The 15,424-nt window shown below is 41.9% G+C and overlaps 1 protein-coding gene across 1 annotated transcript in view; it reads left to right on the top strand.

Annotated features, from left to right (window-relative positions):
* Nucleotides 1-15,095, top strand: part of LOC135552282 (E3 ubiquitin-protein ligase RNF19B-like) — a 31,544-nt gene extending 16,449 nt beyond the window's left edge. Inside the window, 7 exon segments of the mRNA XM_064983812.1 lie at nt 4,389-4,588; nt 4,958-5,102; nt 5,691-5,853; nt 8,237-8,492; nt 10,318-10,507; nt 10,771-10,905; nt 11,066-15,095. Of these exon segments, the coding sequence (XP_064839884.1) occupies nt 4,389-4,588; nt 4,958-5,102; nt 5,691-5,853; nt 8,237-8,492; nt 10,318-10,507; nt 10,771-10,905; nt 11,066-11,495 (1,519 nt within the window). The 3' untranslated portion in view covers nt 11,496-15,095.
* The last annotated feature ends 329 nt before the right edge of the window (nt 15,096-15,424 follow it).

The raw sequence follows: 15,424 nt of genomic DNA, 5'->3' as shown, positions 1-15,424 counted from the left end.
GCCAGCCTCGTCTCGGAAGTTGATAGGCTTGAAGTCATAAGGGGCGGCAGAGTAGCCTAGTGGTTAGGGCGTTGGACTAGTAACCGGAATGCTGCAAGTTCAAATCACCGAGCTGACAAGGTACAAATCTGTTGTTCTGCCCCTGAACAGGCAGTTAACCCGCTGTTCCTAGGCCATCATTGTTCTTAACTGACTTGCCTAGTTAAATAAAGGTAAAAATAATAAATAAATAAATAAACAGCGCAATTCTTGAAGAATTGCGAAGAGCTGCTGGCAAATGCACAAAAGTGCTGTTTGAATGAATGCTTACGAGCCTGCTGCTGCCCACCGTCGCTCAGTCAGACTGCTCTATCAAATATAAAATCATAGACTTAATTATAACATAATAACACACAGAAATATGAGTCTTTGGTCATTAATATGGTCAAATCCGGAAACTATTATTTCGAAAACAAAACGGTTTTTCTTTCAGTGAAAGAATAACCGTATTTTATCTAACGGGTGGAATCCCTAAGTCTAAATATTGCTGTTACATGTTATGTCATAATTATGTACAATTCTGGCAAATTAATCGTGTTAGGAATAAATGGACTTCACACAGTTCGCAAACTGCTGCATCTACCCTGACTCCTTGCACGGAACGCAAGAGAAGTGACAATTTTCCTAGTTATAAGAAATTCATGTTAGCAGGCAATATTAACTAAATATGCAGGTTAAAAATATATACTTGTGTATTGATTTTAAAGAAAGGTATTGATGTTTATGGTTAGGTACATTGGTGCAACGACAGTGCTTTTTTCGCAAATGCGCTTGTTAAATCATCACCCGTTTGTCGAAGTAGGCTGTGATTCGATGAGAAATTAACAGGCACCGCATTGATTATATGCAATGCAGGACACGCTAGATAAACTAGTAATATCATCAACCATGTGTAGTTAACTAGTGATTATGTTAAGATTGATTGTTTTTTTATAAGATACATTTAATGCTAGCTAGCAACTTACCTTTACTTCTTGCTGCCCTCGCGTAACAGGTAGTCAGCCTGCCATGCAGGCTCCTTGTGGAGTGCAATGTAACGCAGGTGGTTAGAAAGTTGGACTAGTAACCGGAAGGTTGCAAAAACAAATCCCCGAGCTGACAATGTAAAAATCTGTCGTTCTGCCCCTGAACAAGGCAGTTAACCTACTGTTCCTAGGCCATCATTTAAAATAAGAATGTGTTCTTAACTGACTTGCCTAGTTAAATAAAGGTGTAAAATATATATATATATAAAAAAATAAAAATCGGCAAATCGGTACCGATTATTATGAAAACTTGAAATCGGCCATTCCGATTAATCAGTCGACCTCAAATACTAACTACATTGTCATGTAAGGAATATGTGGCCTTGGTTATTGTAAATTGGCCTGGATTGTCTCTGGCAATAGAGTCTCTGGGATATATTTGTCTCAATTGCTCTCTCTCTCTCTCTCTCTCTCTCTCTCTCTCTCTCTCTCTCTCTCTCTCTCTCTCTCTCTCTCTCTCTCTCTCTCTCTCTCTCTTTCTTTCTCTCTTTCTTTCTTTCTTTCTTTCTTTCTTTCTTTGTCTTTCACTTTTTTTAAATCTGTTTTTCACAGTCACAAAAACCCCAGACTCCTTATCTCTTTCTCACTTGAATGATCACACACATACAAAGACATACTCAAACTCAATCAATTATTTTTGTGAACGGCTCCTTTCACTCTCAAGCTTCATTGTCCTTTCGTCTCATCGGTCAGTTCCCTTTCCATTCCCCAATCAGACCTCACTCTACTTGATTGACAGTGAGAGACAACCAATCAGATCAGTGAGCGGTCCACCGCTCGCTCCGCAGGCTGTCAGTTGCTATGGTGACTAGTGATGTGGCATAGAGGTAGCTAGTGTTACCAGGGGCAACAGAGAGGTTGGGATTTTTATAATTGATGTGATCATTATACACTCACTGGACTGAGTGTGTGTGTGTGTGTACAGAGTCACAGACAGTGTGTATGTGTTTCCGAGGGTTCTGTCTGTCTCACTTTTGTATCTGTATTACATTTGTAATGTTGGAAAACAAAGCAGTTTCACACCATTTACAGCAATGAAATCTTGGACACAAGATGTGGCTGTCAGAGTGCCTTTGCTCTGAAAGGTGCAGCTTGTAAGCATTGTACTCCTCAGATTGCCACCGGTCGAAGCCTTGATGTCAGTCATTATCGTGCTCCACCGCAGCAGAACTGACGACTCAAATGCAGCGTTAACATGGAATGTTCCCGACAGGGAAAAGCCTGCCTTGGTAATTTGTGTCTTTGCTCTGTTGCAACAAGTCATTGAGTTTAGGCTTGAAGACATGTTGCCAGTTTGAATAAACAAACAGTCATTGGGAGAGAAACCAGCTCAAACTGGATTATAGGGGCTGCTCGAAACTGTGTTAAAGGGGAAAACCCATAGTGCTGGAAACATTTCCCCTAGTTTGAGGTTTTGAAAGAGACAGAGTAGGGATTCAACAGTTTCGGTATTTGACATCTGGTTTGCCTGTGTGATGGAATGCTGGAGGCCTTTAAGAGAGTGGTGGTCAATAAGATTGAGTGCTCAGCTTGAATACCAGTACCTACATTCAAAGCAATAGTTGTGTGAAGGGTCGTATGTCATTTTTAGCATTGTTTTCTGATGAGAAAGAGAGTAACTTTCTAATTAAATTCAGTTTTGCTCAGTCTGTCTTTGAACACTGTCACTCACACGTAGTGTTGTATTAGATTAAATACCATTTCATCATCACATACAGTACTTAATGATCTTGTTACATTGTAGAAAAGATAAGAACCCTGCCTCCCCTCTTATGGTGATGTGGCAGCCTACTTCCTGTGTTGAGCACAGGAGGTTGGTAGCACCTTAATTGGGGAGGACGGGCTCTTGGTAATGGCTGGAGCGGAATAAGTGGAATGGTATCAAATACATCAAACACGTGGTTTCCATGTGTTTGATGCCATTCCATTTGTTCTGTTCCAGCCATTATTATGAGCCGCCCTCCCCTTAGCAGCCTCCACTGGTAATGAGATGTTTGTGTATGGTATCATGTAGATCAGCCTGGTCTCATAGACTAGACGTAACATGGTAAACGTAAATCCGGGACACTCAAATTAGTATGATATGTTATGTTTGGTATAGTAGGACAGATGGGACTCAATACAACAATATTACTAATGTAAAATATACTGTGTCTGTAAAATGTATGTAGGTTCAGAACTTTTGTGAAACAGCACAGTTAAAAATATATGGCAAATAGAAACATCAAAACTGGATGGTCTTCAGAGATCGACGGGAGGGGTTGAGTGTAGCTGAAGGTGGGGACTAAAAACAAACAAAAGATAACTATTGTAAAATACACTGTGTCCGTACAATTTATATAGGCTTCTACTTCCAGCTTATAAATACTAACTGTTGCTGTCTATTAGTTGACTCCAATTAGGGAAGGGATGGTAGGGTTAGGGGAAAATAATAAAGGAAAATATATTTACAAAAAAAGATATGGGGGATTGGAAATGATGCAGACAATTACATTGATGGAAGCCACAATCTATCTGCGATATTAAAACCGATCTAACCCCAAAATAATAGTTGGTCGCGGTGGATCGTTGTGTGTATAACGCGAACGTCTAGTAACCAAACGTTTGTGAGTTTGAATCTCACCACAGACAACTTTAGCTAATTAGCAACTTTTCAACTACTTACTACATTTTAGCTACTTTGCAACTACTTAGCATGTTAGCTAACCCTTCCCCTAACCCTAACCCTGTAACCTAACCATAACCCCTAGGCTAGGTAATGTTAGCCAGCTAGCTAACATTAGCCATCAAGCTAGAATTCTCAACACATCATTTGTAACATATGTAATAAGAATTGTAATTTGTAAACATATCATACGAAATGGGTGACGGACATCCAGAAAATAATAACATGTCATACTAGATGTAGTGTCTCGGATTTACATACAGAATAATACGAAATGCTCTGAGATCAGGTTGTGTCGACGCAATTCTGATAATATGCTATGACGTTTAGCTCGTTTTCCCCTCATGCCCTTTATTTAGGTTACTCTAGACGGCCTGAAATCACCTTTGGCCTATTTCTCCTTCCTCTCTTTTTCCTTAACTCTTACCCTTTGTTCTAACATACTCTCTCTCCACGGCTCAGTAAATGTAACCATTTGTCCAGCTACCGTGTATTTACATTTGACCTTCGCCACTTCCTCCAAGGCTGCTGTGTTCCCTCTCGCTCTCTTTCAGTGCAATGATGTAGTTTTCCCTTTGCAATTGATTTCGCATTAGCCGAATTGTGCCTATAAAGGTTTTTCTGAAAATCAAACATCTCCCTCTTTCTCCCTCTGCCAGGTTTGCAGTGATCGCTTCGGGCTGTGCCAGCTGCCCCAGGCTGGTGTGTCGTAGAGAGGGCTGCTTGGCTGAGTTCTGTTACCACTGCAAGCAGGCGTGGCACCCCAACCAGACCTGTGACTCGGCCCGTCAGCAAAGGGCATTCTTCCTGCACCCGCATAGCAACCACTCACCCAGCTACATGCAGGAGCACGGGCCTGGTAAGTACTTTGATGACTCTTCATAATGTTGTTATTATTATGTCTCTGTATTAGTCGCCCTCTTCTCATAAAGCAATTTTCAGACCACTCAGGTCCCAAAGGACAGAACAAAAAGTCTGTATAAATTAGCCCTCACCACAACCTCGTATCTGTCTCAGCCTGTCTCTTATACTAGCTGTTGGCAGTCAATGTCTCCAAACCAATTCTCCTCTGTCTCTGGTAAAAGTAGAAGTCCCTTTTTAGGCACAGATCTAGAATGAGTTTACCCTCCCCAAATCCTAACGGGAAACCATTAAAACTGACCTCAGATCAACATTGTCCTGAATCCTCCTCCCACTAATCAACCTACCCACTCTCTCTCGTCTCTAGCTGATGACATCAAGCCCTGCCCACGATGTGGCGCCTACATAATCAAGATGAACGACGGCAGCTGTAACCACATGACCTGTGCAGTGTGTGGTTGTGAGTTCTGCTGGCTCTGCATGAAGGAGATCTCTGACCTGCACTACCTCAGGTAGCTCTCAAGCCTACGGCAGTTCAGTTTTTGTTCAGTATATATTCAGACAGTAAAATGAATGATTTTCCTGACATCATATGAGCATCCTGTAATGGTGGAGAACATGCAGTGATGCATGTCTCACTACTGTGTGACGTTTAGCAGAGGGCTCTGAATTCATAATGACACAGCCTTACCTCACCTCCACTCCTCTGTTGCTGTGGTGTATCTGCTCCCCGGGCAATGAAGCCGTGGATGTTGATTAAGGCAGCTCTGATTCAGAGGGGTTGCGTTAAATGCGGAAGACACATTTCAGTTGAAGGCATTCAGTTGTATAACTGACTAGGTATCCCCCTTTCCTGAACTTGGGCCCAGAACTAATCAGTCTTCTGTCTACCCCTTCTGCCCTTACTCTTCACCTATTTCTCCCCCTTTCTTTCTAAATGTTTCCTCTTCGTTCCTCCTTTTTCTTTCTCTTTCACAATCTCTCTCTCGCTCTCTCTGTATTTTCTCCCCATTCCATCGTTTCTCTTTTTTTCCTCACTTTTTCTCTCCCTCCATATCCCACCCTCCCATCTCTCTCTCTCTCTCTCTCCTTTCTCTCAGTCCGTCGGGGTGCACGTTCTGGGGAAAGAAGCCATGGACCCGTAAGAAGAAGATCCTGTGGCAGCTGGGCACTCTGATCGGAGCCCCGGTGGGCATCACCCTCATCGCTGGTATCGCTGTGCCTGCCATGGTCATTGGCCTCCCCGTCTATGTGGGGCGCAAGGTGGGCAACCCTTTACTGAAGCCCCCCTTACATGTAGGATTACACTCAGTCATTTAGCAGATTCTGTTATTTAGAGTGGCTTACTGTGAGTGCATATACATTAAAAGGAAGATAATGAAAGTATTTACTTTTCATGAAGTTTAACAGAAAATCAATCCATTGTAGAAATTAAATGTTACAGTGCTGTTCTTAAAAATGTAGTTGGTGTCAATATGATGTTTCATTTCATGGTTTTACTTTCATTTCCCCCTTTATATTCCAGTAATTGAGAAATACAATTCCTGAAATAGATGAGCTTTCAAACCATTGGAAACTATTTTTGTTAGTTTCAGTATGGTGCTACAACTGTTCTACGGAAACAACATAATTGTGAAGAAATGTTGTGTCATGATAGAATTGCAAATTACCTCATTTGAAGGATATCTCTTTAGCGCACCCTTGTGGAAATACAATATAACTGCGAGTTAGAATTGAAACTCATTTGAATGATGTACTATAGCCCTCCAACACACACTTTATTGTTCCAGGCCCCTAAGCCTTAACAGCTGTAGAAATACCTTTCAGACGTTGTACTCAGCCAACTCCCTACCATCCACTCTAAACAGCCTTATTCTAGAATCGATTAAATTGTTTTTTTTCCCACTCATCAATCTACACACAATATCCCATAATGACAAAGCAAAAACAGGTATTTAGACATTTTTGCTAATTTATAAAATAAAATAACGGACACATCACATTTAAATGTATTCAGACCCCTTACTCGGTACTTTGATGAAACACCTTTGGCAGCGATTACAGTCCAGAGTCTTCTTGGGTATGACACTACAAGCTTGGCACACCTGTATTTGAGGAGTTTCTCAAACTTTTCTCTGCAGATCCTCTCAAGCTCTGTCAGGTTGGATGGGGAGCGATGCTGCACAGCTATTTTCAGATCTTTCCAGAGATGTTCAATCGGGTTCAAGTCCAGGCTCTGGCTGGGCCTCTCCATGACATTCAGAGACTTGTCCTGAAGCCACTCCTGTGTTGTATTGGCTGTGTGCTTAGGGTAGTTGTCCTGTTGGAAGGGATCCTTCGCCCAACTCTGAGGTCCTAAGCATGCTGGAGCAGATTTTCATCAAGGATCTCTCTGTACTTTGCTCCGTTCATCTTTCCCTCGATCCTGACTAGTCTCCCAGTCCCTGACGCTAAAAAACATCCTCACAGCATGATGCTGCCATCACCATGCTTCACCTTAGGGATGGTGCCAGGTTTCCTCCAGACGTGACGCTTGGCATTCAGGCCAGAGAATCTTGTTTCTCATGGTCTGAGAGTCTTTAGATGCCTTTTGGAAAACTCGAAGCTGGCTGTCATGTGCCTTTTACTGAGGAGTGGCTTCCGTCTGGCCACTCTACCATAAAGGCCTGATTGGTGGAGTGCTGCAGAGATGGTTGTCCTTCTGGAAGGATTTCCCATCTCCACAGAGGAACTCTGGAGCTCTGTCAGAGTGACTACTGGGTTCTTGGTCATCTCCCTGAACAAGGCCCTTCTTCCCTAATTGCTCAGTTTGGCTGGGTGGCCAGCTCTAGGAAGAGTCTTGGTGATTCCAATCTTCTTTCATATAAGAATGATGGAGGCCACTGTTATTGGGGAACTTCAGTGCTGCAGACATTTTTTGGTACCCTTCCCCAGATCTGTGCCTCGACACAATCCTCTCTTGGAGCTCTACGGACAATTTCTTCGACCTCATGGCTTGTTTTTTGCTCTGACATGCACTGTCAACTGTTGGACCTTATATAAACAGGTGTATGCCTTTCCAAATCATGTCCAATCAATTGAATTTACCACAGGTGGGCTCCAATCAAGTTGTAGTAACATCTGAAGGATGATCAATGGAAACAGGATGCATCTGAGCTAATTTTTGAGTCTCATAGCAAAGGGTCTGAATACTTATGTAAATAAGCTATTTCAGTTTTATTTTTTATTAGAAAAAATGTCTAAACCTGTTTTCACTTTGTCATTTTGGGATATTGTGTGTAGATTGCTGAGTATTTAAAAATATATTTCATCCATTTTAGAATAAGTCTGTAACGTAACAAAATGTGTAAAAAGTCAAGGGGTCTGAATACTTTCCGAAGGCACTGTCAGTCTGTGAAAAAAAGAAAGAAATCCCCTTACACGACACATGACCTACTTCTCCCAAGTGCTTTATAATATAATTGTATCTGAATCACAGTACAGACATTTTATCTGCAACAGACCTTTTTTGCCAACTCATTGTGCAAAACAGCACACACAGATCTGGGACCAGGCTACACTGTTAGACCGTTGTGAAAGTCCAGGATGTGTATTTACTGTCTAACTTCACCTTCACCAATATCTATCTTTTCTGTTTTTGTGATAGATTCACGCCCATTATGACGGGATGAAGACCAATCGCCACAGGAGGAACCTGGCCATCACAGGGGGAGTGGCCCTGTCAATCGTCACAGCTCCTGTGATTGCAGCCGTCAGCGTGGGTATTGGTGTGCCCATCATGTTGGCGTATGTCTATGGAGTTGTGCCCATCTCTCTGTGCCGCGGAGGAGGCTGTGGCGTCAGCCGAGGAAAGGGGCGTGGCATGCGAATCGACTTTGACGAGGACGATGGCCCTATCACAGGTGTGCAATGCTTCAATAGCTAAATTTTTTATTTGCTTTAATAGACTTAATATTGTAAAATACAACAACAACTCTTACCTACATGTACAGTTGAAGTCGGAAGTTTACATACACTTAGGTTGGAGTCGTTAAAACTCGTTTTTCAACCACTCCACAAATGTCTTGTTAACAAACTATAGTTTTGGCAAGTCGGTTAGGACATCTACTTTGTGCATGACACAAGTCATTTTTCCAACAATTGTTTAGAGACAGATTGTTTCACTTATAATGCACTGCATCACAATTCCAGTGGGTCAGAAGTCTACATACACTAAGTTGACTGTGCCTTTAAACAGCTTGGAAAATTCCAGAAAATGATGTCATGGCTTTAGAAGCTTCTGATAGGCTAATTGACATAATTTGAGTCAATTGGAGGTGTACCTGTGGATGTATTTCAAGGACTGGCTTCAAAATCAGTGCCTCTTTTATTGACATCATAGGAAAATCAAAAGAAATCAGCCAAGACCCCAGAATAAATATTGTAGACCTCCACAAGTCTGGTTCATCCTTGGGAGCAATTTCCAAATGCCTGAAGGTACCACATTCATCTGTACAAACAAGTGGGTACGCGGGTATAAACACCATGGGACCACGTAGCCGTCATACCGCTCAGGAAGGAAACGCGTTCTGTCTCCTAAAAATAAACGTACTTTGGTGCAAAAAGTGCATATCAATCCCAGAACAACAGCAAATGACCTTGTGAAGATGCTGGAGGAAACAGGTACAAAAGTATCTATATCCACAGTAAAACAAGTCCTATATTGACATAACCTGAAAGGCCCCTCAGCAAGGAAGAAGCCACTGCTCCAAAACCGCCATTAAAAAGCCAGACTATGGTTTGCAACTGCACATGGGTACAAAGATCATACTTTTTGGAGAAATGTCCCCTTGTCTGATGAAACAAAAATAGAATTATTTGGCCATAATATCCATTGTTATGTTTGGAGGAATAAGGGGGAGGCTTGCAAGCCGAAGAACACCATCCAAACCGTGAAGCACTGGGGTGGCAGCATCATGTTGTGGGGGTGCTTTGCTGCAGGAGGGATTGGTGCGCTTCACAAAATAGATGGCATCACGACGAAGGAAAATTATGTGGATATATTGAAGCAACATCTCAAGACATCAGTCAGGAAGTTAAAGCTTGGTCGCAAATGGGTCTTCCAAATGGACAATGACCCCAAGCATACTTCCAAAGTTGTGGCAAAATTGCTTAAGGTCAAGGTATTGGAGTGGCCATCACAAAGCCCTGACTTCAATCCCATAGAACATTTGTGGGCAGACCTGAAAAAGCATGTGCAAACAAGGAGGCCTACAAACCTGACTCAGTTACACCAGCTCTGTCAGGAGGAATGGGCCAAAATTCACCATACTTATTGTGGGAAGCTTGTGGAAGGCTTCCCAAACGTTTGACCCAAGTTAAACAATTTATAGGCAATGCTATAAATTTAATACGTAAATGTCTGACCCACTGGGAATGTGATGAAAGAAATAAAAGCTGAAATAAATCATTCTCTACTATTATTCTGACATTTCACATTCTTAAAATAAAGTAGTGATCCTAACTGACCTAAAACACAGAATTTCTACTAGGATTAAATGTCAGGAATTGTGAAAAACTGACTTGGTGTAGGTGTATGTAAACTTCCGACTTCAACTGTATGTCTCTCTTTTATGTTACAAACGTAATTAAACTGCAAATGAATTGAGATAAGAAATATTGAATGGAATCGAATTGATAAATATCTTATCATGCATCAAATAAAAATATCAAATTATTGTCCCCCAGTGGCTGATGCTTGGCGGGCCCTCAAGTCCCCCAGCCTGGGTGAGAGCAGCCTGGAGGGGGCAGCCAGCGGCCTCAGCACCACCTCCCCCAGCGATGGTCTCTCTGTGGCCCCTGGGGCCCTGGGGGACACCCCCCACTTTAACACTTTGGCCGGGGGCGCCCTTGGAGCCAGGACTGGCAAATACAACAGGTATGGAGGGGGCCCAGCAGGGAAGAGAACCTGTTCTTGTCTTATGGAGGGGAATGTGTATTGTAAACAGGGAGACAGTATAAATAGGGGCCAAGTAAGACTTAAACAGTTTAACAGTTAGTTTACAGTTGTTGTCCCTTTGAAAGTTATGTATCTTGGTTGGATGAGGACTGCTCTTATAACCTCTGCTGTAAATGTTTTTGCTGAGTAAATGTAATGTGACATATGTTGAACACTGTAATCATGTTTTGTGTTGTTTACAGGTTGGAGCTCCAGGGAGGGGAGCTGGGGAAGGACGGTGCCCAGAGAGAGACAGGTAGTCTGGGAGCGGGTAGTGACTGTGCCAGCACCCGGGGCATGGCAGGCTCCATTATCTCCTCCTACACACTACCTGACAGGTGAGTGTCACAATCTCCCTCTCTCTTACATACCATTGATTTAATTCCCGACAGACGTTTTAAAACCAGCTTTGAGTTAACTTATAATGGTAGGCAAGGTGACACTGGATACAGCAGATGATATGGTGACTAGTGAATCTAAACGTCTTTGTTCTCCTAGGGACTGTAATAACCTGGAGATCCAGGTGGACATCGAGACCAAACCCAGCCACCTCTGCTTGACCAGTGAGGAAGACCTAAACACGCCCCCTGCTGCTATGACAGCATGCCCTGGCTCAGGGGGGGAGGAGCCTCAGGACTGCAGCTCCAGAAGGGGCGGGGCTCTGTTTGGCTCAGCACTAGGCCTGTCTCCAGGGGCGTCGCTCAGGGAGGGGCTTCGCGATGTCACTTTGGCCCAGCCCGAGAGCATCCGCAGCGACCTGGAGATGTCCGATACCCAATCAGACGACATCGCCGAGCTGACGTCAGACGACTGTGATTCGCCTCATCTCAAAAGCTGCCGGCCCTCTCAACCCCAGGCCACCTGCAGACCCCTTGTCACCTCCGACAGCCTGCACTGTCCCCCGGATAACGTCATCCTCTATGTTTAAGAGTCCGACTGTCTTTGAGAGCTCTCTAAGATTGCACAAATCCAAAATGTTTTTGTTTTAGTTTTTCTCCATTGATTGATTGAGCGTTTCAGTCATTTTTTTTGCTGCTTTTTTTGTTTACAAAACATCTGACCTGCAGACAACACCTATCTACATGTGTATGTCTTTCTATCAACATGTCGATCTCCTTGCAGAGAATTGGCAGGGTTCTACCTCTCTGAGATTTAATACAACAATTTTTGTTTACTTCTTGGTGCAAAAATGCCTTGGCTACTTAAGCAAACTTTTTTTTTTAAACAAGATGTACAAATTTGCCACAAGAAATACTGCAAAAAAAAGGAAACAAGGTGAAATGTCACCAAGCACACCAATGAGTGAAGGTTTGTGGGGAATAGGGTTTGTACTATGGAAAGGGGATGTTTTTAGGGATGTGTGAGTGTGGCATTTGTACTGGACTTTGTAGGCTTGAATTCCAATTTTTTTCTATTTATAATTGAATGATCTTGAATGATCTTGAAATTGAATTATTTGCTGTGTCCATGAGTCTGCATGAACTGCATTTTGTATGGGTGTATAGGCCTACAAGCATAATACGTACCTAATACACTGGTGGAGTTTACAGTAGTTTGTACAGAAACATGACTTTTAGATGTGATCTGCACTTGAATCTCAGCTGCACAGAGAAGAAGAAATTAGGGGTTAATGAGATCCGATGCCGTGGAAGATGGACAAGTACTGAACCAGCAGACAGTTCCACTTGAATGACTGACTGCCTGCCTTACAGACACTGACGAACACTGGCTTTCTGACATGCTAGCTGTCTGACCCACTCGATTGGTGTGTGTGTGTGTGTGTGTGTGTGTGTGTGTGTGTGTGTGTGTGTGTGTGTGTGTGTGTGTGTGTGTGTGTGTGTGTGTGTGTGTGTGTGTGTGTGTGTGTGTGTGTGTGTGTGTGTGTGTGTGTGTGTGTGTGTGTGTGTGTGTGTGTGAGAGAGAGAGAGATTGAAAGTGTGTGCTACTCACTCACGAAGACCTATAACGACACAATATACATTTTCAGTAGAAAATGATAGTAGAATGGAAGGACTTCTTGTGATTGTATTTGTTTGTCCCACTATCGAGTGAATTTACGAATGAGCACTTGTGCACTTTATTTAAATATTCAGCTTTTTTTTTGCTATTCATTGTCAAGTTTTCGTCCATTGCTTAAAATCACACTTGTACAATCATAGCCAAATGTTGATTATCAGAAACCTTTTTACAGTGTAACGACATTTTGCAGACTCATTTTATTTCCTTCAAGAATAATTACTTGAGCTTATTTTCGCTGTTTACAAACCATGTGCTTCAGTTTCAGTTCTTAAAGATATCCCCATTTACCATAGACATCATGAGAAATCTCTATATGGGAACATTGTTTCACTTCAAATAAGCTTTATTGGGTCAAATCATACGATTGATCAGAGCTTAGTATGGTATGTTGATGTAATTCAGTTTTGGCTTATTTCTGCCAATGAGAAACCACATGAATGTACCATGGATTGAAACAGAACTTCCTAAATATGAAAGGAGGATTTACCATTAATAACACACCTAGATGTGGCGATTTTAGCATGTAAATCTTGGTGGGGCAAACTCCCAATTTTTTTTTAGATGCTTGCCAGCAAAGCTACTACACAACACTAAACAATACATTAATAGCACTATAATGGTGACAAACAGTGCCCACAAACTGTAAGGGCCTATATAAAGCTGTCCCAACAGCAAAGCTTTCTTTTCAGCACCATGGAGTGAATCCTTACCACTGCTCCACCTGGCTATCAGCAGAGCCTTGTCTGGCAGCGAAACAGTTCATTCAGCCTCTTAAAAAAACATAGCTGATATGGCTGACTTGCTTAAACTAATGTGGTTTCTTCTGACAATTAAGATGTACAAACTATGGCATAAGGGGACGACGAGCGAATAAGAGGCAATCTGTAATTTTGATTAAGACATTGATGAGCGAGCTCATACGGACGTAGTCAATTTAACTGCTTGTTATGTACATTTGAAATGTACAGCTACAGAATTCAAAACAGAGTCCGTTCTTACAGTATTCTCCCTGTACACCAAGTCAGAACTGTAGGATAAATAAAGAGGGCATATAAGCAGACAATGAAAGCTCTTACAATATTCAATGATTACATGTATCTAAAACAGGCTATAGGCTATATGTGCACCACCAAGTCAGAACAGTAGGCTAAGTTATGAGGGGGAAAGGGACCAAGGAAGGTGGCACAGCATTCCTCATCAAACTTTGTCATCAAAGTCTGGTATTCTCTGGATTTATGGTGCTTTTGAGACAACTGGGAACTCTGGGGAAAAAAAGTTTGAATCCTGACCTCCAGTGATCTTCCAATTGGAGCTCTAGAAAGAGGCCTGGGTTCGCGACTTGGAATTTTAGGTTTGATGACCATTCAAAACACATTTTTCCAGTTGAAGATAGTTTTTTTAAACTCACTTTTTGAGTTACTTTTGAACTCACTGAAGTCTGAGATTTCCCAGTTCTGAGTTTCCAGTTGTTTTGAATGTGGCAGAAGTCTTGCTGGATTGACAGCATGAATGTTTATCCTTTTAAAGAGACCCTTAAACCCAGACATGGACCACACACCCACTCCACTGAATAGCAGGCTAGTGATTGCTTTGCAACGCTTGCAGTTAGCCACTGATTCATTCCAAATCACTCATTGTTGAATTTGCGACTTGTGTAATATGTCCAACTTGTGTAATATTTATGCCCAATCGCAGATGAGCACCGATACGTTTTATCTATAATTTCTCTTCATATGACAAGGATTGAAAAGGATTTGCCAGTAGATTGTCAATGTGATTCATGATGATGACTGCTTGACTAGCTTGCTAGCTAAGATTTTGAAAGTATGATGTTGACATGATCAGTCCACTCAAAGCTACGGTAGATATAAAGAGATTTGACAATTTTATCTGTGGCCAATGACCTTGAGCTTTTTTGGATGGGCACTTCTAATGTAACTCTAAGGCCGCACCCGAGGGGCTTGAATTTTTTAGCTCTACCCGTCGATTTTTCAGTGATATAGTGTCCCCATGAGTGACAGAACACTGAGCCAGTCACGGCGCAACTAGAGAACATTACCAACCCCTACGCTCCGTATTTTCCGCTGGCTGCCTCACCATTACAGAAAGCACTGAGCTAGGCTGAAACACCTGCATTTTAAAGCTGCCTTACTCAAGAAAGCAAAAATGAGACCCATGTTTGTATGCGGCTTTATTAACTCAATGATTTAATTTGAATTTTATATTGTTTGAAAGATATGTAACACGTATTAATACCAAAATAACGTGCAAAACAGACAACAGGAGGGGCTCAAAACAGGTGGGGCTCTACCCTGAATGATGGGTCGCCACTGGGTGTGGATAAAATAGTTATAAATATATACTGTAAATAGTAATATAAAAGTATTATATATAAATGTGTATCTCCTGACACTGTTTTGTAAGCCCCTATATGGGGCCGAACACACAGGACTGTGAAAAATGTTGTGGACATATTTTGGGAAAATAAACACATTTTCTGTTGCACCAATATTGTCTTATTGTGGTTATTCATGGGGAAATTGAACGAAACATACACACATTTGACTTATGAATCAAAGTCTTTATGCATAACATTCTTGATCATACTCAGTGTTGGGGAGTAGTGAACTACACGTACTGGAGTCCAACTAGTAATTTAATAGGTTAAAATATATCTGACTCCAGAGTGATCTGTTATTTACAATTTGTAGTGTATTACATTTTTGATTTAGACATAATTTATCACGTAGGCTGAATGTAGTTAACTACTTTTGTAAAGTAACTTTAGTTTCTTAAAGGTAACTTTAGTGTAGTTTAACTTCTTCCAGTGTGAAGTAA

This window comes from Oncorhynchus masou, chromosome 13 (genome assembly GCF_036934945.1).
Source record: "Oncorhynchus masou masou isolate Uvic2021 chromosome 13, UVic_Omas_1.1, whole genome shotgun sequence".
Classification (NCBI taxonomy): domain Eukaryota; kingdom Metazoa; phylum Chordata; class Actinopteri; order Salmoniformes; family Salmonidae; genus Oncorhynchus; species Oncorhynchus masou.
Note: the sequence above shows the minus strand (reverse complement) of the source record. Positions and strands in the feature narration are given on the sequence as shown.